Source organism: Sinocyclocheilus rhinocerous, unplaced genomic scaffold (assembly GCF_001515625.1).
Source record: "Sinocyclocheilus rhinocerous isolate Xijiao unplaced genomic scaffold, SAMN03320098_v1.1 scaffold349, whole genome shotgun sequence".
In the NCBI taxonomy this organism is placed as follows: Eukaryota; Metazoa; Chordata; class Actinopteri; order Cypriniformes; family Cyprinidae; genus Sinocyclocheilus; species Sinocyclocheilus rhinocerous.
This window is the reverse complement of record NW_015637137.1, coordinates 168754-174307: the sequence shown is the minus strand read 5'-3', so window position 1 is coordinate 174307 and position 5554 is coordinate 168754. Positions and strand designations below refer to the sequence as shown.

General features: G+C 36.3%; 1 protein-coding gene across 3 annotated transcripts in view; it reads left to right on the top strand.

The window, feature by feature from the left end:
• The window catches only part of LOC107748532 (cytoplasmic protein NCK2-like), a 46269-nt gene extending 41948 nt beyond the window's left edge, over positions 1-4321 (top strand). For all 3 annotated transcript variants that reach the window (XM_016563345.1, XM_016563344.1, XM_016563346.1), the window contains 2 exons: positions 978-1693; positions 3165-4321. In XM_016563345.1, coding sequence (XP_016418831.1) covers positions 978-1693; positions 3165-3359 — 911 coding nt within the window. In that variant the 3' untranslated portion in view covers positions 3360-4321. The remainder of the gene's footprint in view (positions 1-977; positions 1694-3164) is intronic.
• The last annotated feature ends 1233 nt before the right edge of the window (positions 4322-5554 follow it).

The following is a 5554-nucleotide window of genomic DNA, read 5'->3' as shown; positions in this document are numbered from 1 at the left end:
GGTCAATTGAGCAGCCAATATTGGGCAAAGTACAGAAATAACTGGGGCTAATAATGCCTGCAGTTAATGCCACATGCTGCACTTTTCACACATGTCTCTTTAAATAGATTTTTAATGATATAAGGTCTTTGTGTCATTTGGAGCGACCACTCATCATGTGGTGCGACCAATAATAGCAATAACTGTATTAAATTAAAAATAAAATATCTAATTTCTGTGGTTGAAATATGAATCACTGCTACAGTATGCTTAAGTGAATGGTATTTTTAAAACATTTTTATCCGTTTTATGCAATTTACAGGAAAAATAAGTCTGTTAACTACATTTAAGAAGGCAACTCTGAAATTATAGAACAAAAATAAGAGATCATTATTTACAAAAACTCAAATTAAATGCAAATACTTTGTTTCTAAACACTTTAAGTACTGAGAACATTTTAAAAAAATGTTAAGCATGTTAAGGAAATGATTTAATTTTAATATAAATCATGGTCGCACCACATGACATTTTTTAAGGCTACGGCCAATTCATCTAGATGAAAAAATACTAAAATCACTTCATTTTAAATTTTAATATGAATTTATGTGTACACATTCTTAATGTTTGAACAATTACAATAGATATTATTTTTTGTATTTTAAAATTGGCCTGTCGAAAATCCTTATACGTCAATGACCCATATATATATATACATATAATATTTTGATGGTTGGCAGCAACAGGAGATGTGATGGATGAGGTTGAAGAATGTGAGAAAGATAGAAAGGACAAATAGAGGACACAAGAGGAAATGTGGTGGGCCGCAGTAATGATATCACATGTCTTCTTTCAGCAGGAAATGATTAGTATTGAAGAATTTACAGCGTTAATCAATATCCCTGCCCTTTCTCTTCTACTTCTAATTAGCAGAGCTCAGAGGCTTGAGTTTTACATAATGACTGTGTCTGATGTCTAATATCTCTCTTTCTCTTTCTCAGGCCTGAGAAAAACGAAACGCAAAACGAGCACACGGGAAGCCTCTCCAACACCCAGCACAGATGAGTACTCGTCTAACGGGGGTGGAGCAGAACGAATATATGACCTGAACGCTCCAGCGGTGGTGAAGTTTGCCTACAATGCAGAACGGGAGGATGAGCTCAGCCTGGTGAAGGGAGCCCAGCTGATGGTGGTGGAGAAATGCAGTGACGGCTGGTGGAGGGGCAGCTATAACGGTCAGGTGGGCTGGTTCCCTTCCAACTACGTCCAGGAGGAAGAGGTGGAGGACACGTCAGCCGACCTTCCCGCTGTCTTCTCCTCAAGGCCAGGCCTCAGTAACGGTCAGAGCCTCAGAGTCCTTCACACTGTTCAGACACTCTACCCCTTCAGTTCCGTCACGGATGAGGAGCTGAACTTTGAGAAGGGCGAGATGATGGAGGTGCTGGAGAAGCCAGAGAATGACCCAGAATGGTGGAGGTGTAAGAACTGCCATGGGCAGGTGGGTCTGGTGCCAAAGAACTATGTGGTTGTGCTCAATGATGGTCCATTAGCCTCGGGCTCCCATTCCCAGCAGAACAGCCACACGGAACCGTCCCACACGGGGAAATTCGCCGGAAAGGACTGGTACTATGGCAGCGTGACACGGCACCAGGCTGAGTGTGCACTGAACGAGAGGGGGGTGGAGGGAGACTTCCTTGTACGAGACAGCGAGTCCTCTGTGAGTCAAGTGTTTATCTGGATCTGGATTTTTGGTAAATTAAATAAAGCTGAAATATAAATTAAATATAAAGGCTGTGACACAGCAAGTCGACATCAGAGAACTGGCAGTGACGAAAACCTTGTATCGCCTGCATCTGGGCCAAAAGGTTGTGCTTGAACACATCGCAAAGACTACAGGGCAGCTAGCATGTACTGTATATTCTGCGATGGTCAAACATCAGCTTGGTGTTTTAGCTTGGCCTTTATATGAAAAATTAGAACAGAAATATGTTTAAATTGAAGCACTAAAATTATGAACTGGAAATAAAATAAAACAAAAACTGAAATAAATATAAATTAAACTAAAAGATATAATTAAACTATAACAAAATTACTTTAAATATAACAATTCTATTATGAAAACTTAAAGTATAAAAATAAACGCTCATTCAGAATATTCTTAAAAACTGCAATTAAAAAAATTACTATAAATGTAACTATTCTATTAAAATAAAACTGAAAGTATAAAAAAAGCTCATTCAAAATATTAATAAGAACTACAATAGTATATAAATAATACAAAAATAACACTGGTCATTTTATATAATTGTAAGTGTAAGTTATAGTTTAGTTTGCCATTCTTTGGTTTTAGGCACTATGAAAGTGGCTCAGCTTTTACCGGTGTTTATTGTCATTCGCCAGAAACGACTAATCTGCTCCGGAAGAGGTTATGCTCTGGGTTAGAGAGCTTACACTGAAATTGGACCAATCATTTGTAAGCAATGTGACATCTCTAATGCAATTATAATGCAAAAGTTATTCCCCTGGGTTCTTTTGTTCCAAATTAATAGAGTTTTACAGACAAAATCACCTGGATTTGAGTCATTTATTCTAATTGTTTTATTTGTATGGTATTTATTAGACATGTGGACAACTTTTTCTAAAAAATATAAGGTACTTTGGTTAGTTTATATTGCAAAATGTCTTGTGGTGTGACCCAAAAATTTAATAATATTAATAAATTGTGGATATTTGTAAAAAGTACATTTAACATTCCTGTTTATTTAATGTATAAGGAAAATGTTTTAATACCTTTTACATTACATTTTAGAGCCATTAATTTTTTAACTTTTCTGTAATGTTTTTTTTTATTTTTAAACCATATAAAACAAGTAGTACATTTTAAAAAGCTTGATAAATTTAGAGTTACATTTCTTTATCGTGGACAATATATGTCATTGAAATAAACATGCTTTTCAATCTAGAGCAGTTGTTTTCAAACTGTTGCTGCATATTTGGGATGTTTTCTCTATTGCATACACCCAGCTCAGGTCAATCAGCTGATGAGTTAATTCAGCTGTGTTAAATAAGGAAGACACCAAAAATGTGCAATGCTGGGGAGCTGCCAGGAATCTAGGGCTTATGGCGCCACCTGTAGGCTGAAGTTCACTAAACGAAAATTCTGTTTCTTTCTCTCTCCTTCTCTATAGCCGAGTGATTTCTCAGTGTCTCTGAAAGCAGTCGGGAAGAACAAACACTTCAAAGTGCAGCTGTCGAATGGAGTTTACTGCATTGGTCAACGCCGCTTCAATACTATAGAGGAACTGTTAGAGCACTACAAAAAAGCTCCCATCTTCACTAGTGAACATGGAGAGAAGCTTTACCTTATCAAACCCCTCCAGTGACCTTCCACACACAAATGAGCCTTACAACCAGGCCTTACTGGACCAGACCAGATCTGACCTCACACTGAGCCAAGTGATCTGCAACTCCTACTTACCCATCATGTCTCACCAGCAAACAGGGGACTTACTGAATACCAACACACAGGAAAATCGCAGGATTTAACATTATGATGTTGTTTCTGCCAATGTGTACTTTCTGTTCCTGTGTCTCCATGTTGCTTTAGCTCTTCTTTTCACCTGGAGTGGTTCACCTAAATGAATATCGCCTTTTCCAAGTGATAATTGAAGCACTTGCCCATGGCCTTGACCGGCAGCTCATTTTCTGTTCACACTTAGCTGACATCGAGATACAAGAAAGCCAACAGATGCAGCCTTCATCTGATACAGACTTCGACTGATAAAGTCGTCACAGGGCAAGTGCACAAATACAGACGCAGTGGAATTACAGGAAACTGTATATACAATACATAGGAGCTGCCAAAGAGAGAGTGGTGACGGGTACTTGTCGTCCCCTGCTGGATGAACTGAGAAATGCCAACAGGAGGGTCTTATAAGATGAATGTTTTGTAGATGCTTAACCAAATGTGCCACCTTCACATTCAAGCACTGCTCATCTAATATATATATATATATAAGAGAACTATATCCACCTCATTCAGATTGACACATCTGTATCAGCATTAAAGTGTTGACATAGACCTCCATATTACAGCAAAACACTGTTAAGAGTTACTTTTCTAAAGGGCACCATTTGGTCTCTTTACAAATGAGTCCATTCAGCTTTTAGTTTCCGAGCTTTTATAAAAGTATGGTACAACTGAATGTTACTGAGCATTGTTATTTAAAACCGTGTTTATTTAACGTGAGAAAAAAAAAGCTGCGGAGAAGGACATTGTAGTGAGCTCCACATCTATGATAGCTGTGCAAAAGTTGAAATACTTTTGTTTGATTAAACATTTTGCAAGAATAATGGCAAAGTCGTGTGCTTTTTATTGTTTCTGGGTAATGTATAGTTAAAAAATTTGGGGTCAGTAAATTTTTTTTAATGTTTTTGGAATCTCGTTTTTGCCCACCGAGGCTGCATTTATTTGATCAAAAAATACAGTAAAAACATAGTAATGTAAAATATTGTCACAATTTAAAATAATTCTTCTATTTGTTTTCTATATGTTTTAAAATGTAATTTATTCATGTGGTGGCAAAGCTACATTTTCAGCAGCCATTACTCCTGTCTTCACTCTTCAGTGTCACATAATCCTTTAGAAATCATTGTAATGTGCTGATTTCGTACTTCGTATAAGAAATTATGTTTTTTGTTAAAATATTTCTGCTTAATATTTTTGGAACTTATTGTGAGGGTCATTTCTTAGGATTTTTTTTTTTAACCCAATCAAAGTCTGAGAACCTGACACCTTGTAATTCTGGAGACTCCAGGTAGGTTGCAGTTCTGGAAAATGGTGGCGCTGAAGACTAAATGGTTTCTGATGGTTTTACTCCTAATTCTTCACATTAATTTTTAATTGCAGTTAACGTGTCTTTTCTTCTCCACCTGTTTTTTTTTTTTTTCTGACCCCGCTCACCCAATGAGCGTTTCGCTGTGCAATGGTCATGTCTTAACTTTGCAATTTCTGTATTGCATTAGTTTTGAATATTTCTCATGGGGATTTAATCATTTTTGACCTTTCAGTCTCAGTTAAATCTCTTTTTTGGCTCATTTGATCAGTAAAAGAAAATGTGTCTATAATTATGCACACCTGAATATAAGGAGTTTTTTACTTCCATGCTTCATGGACAATTATATATCACTTATAAATTATTAAATACAAAATTATTAGTAGTTATTAAGATTGATGTGGTTTGGAATTGGTAAAATGTGCTTGGAAAAAAAACATGATCAGAATATCAATGTGCCTAATAATTATGCACGCACTGTAAATGTCTTTACTGTTACTTTTGATCAACTTAATGCATTCTTGCTAAAAGACAAAAAAGAATACAATTGTTTTGAATACTGCATTGCATATGCGCCTACTATTAAAAAGTATATGAAATAACGTGCAATATGGAACAATATACATTGCTAAGAGGAGACTAGTTGTCATCTCAGAAATGGATATGATTATTTGACTTTATTTGCAGTGGGAAAAAAAACTGAAACTTTTGGCATTTCGAGCCACAGAGTAGATGTGTTTTTA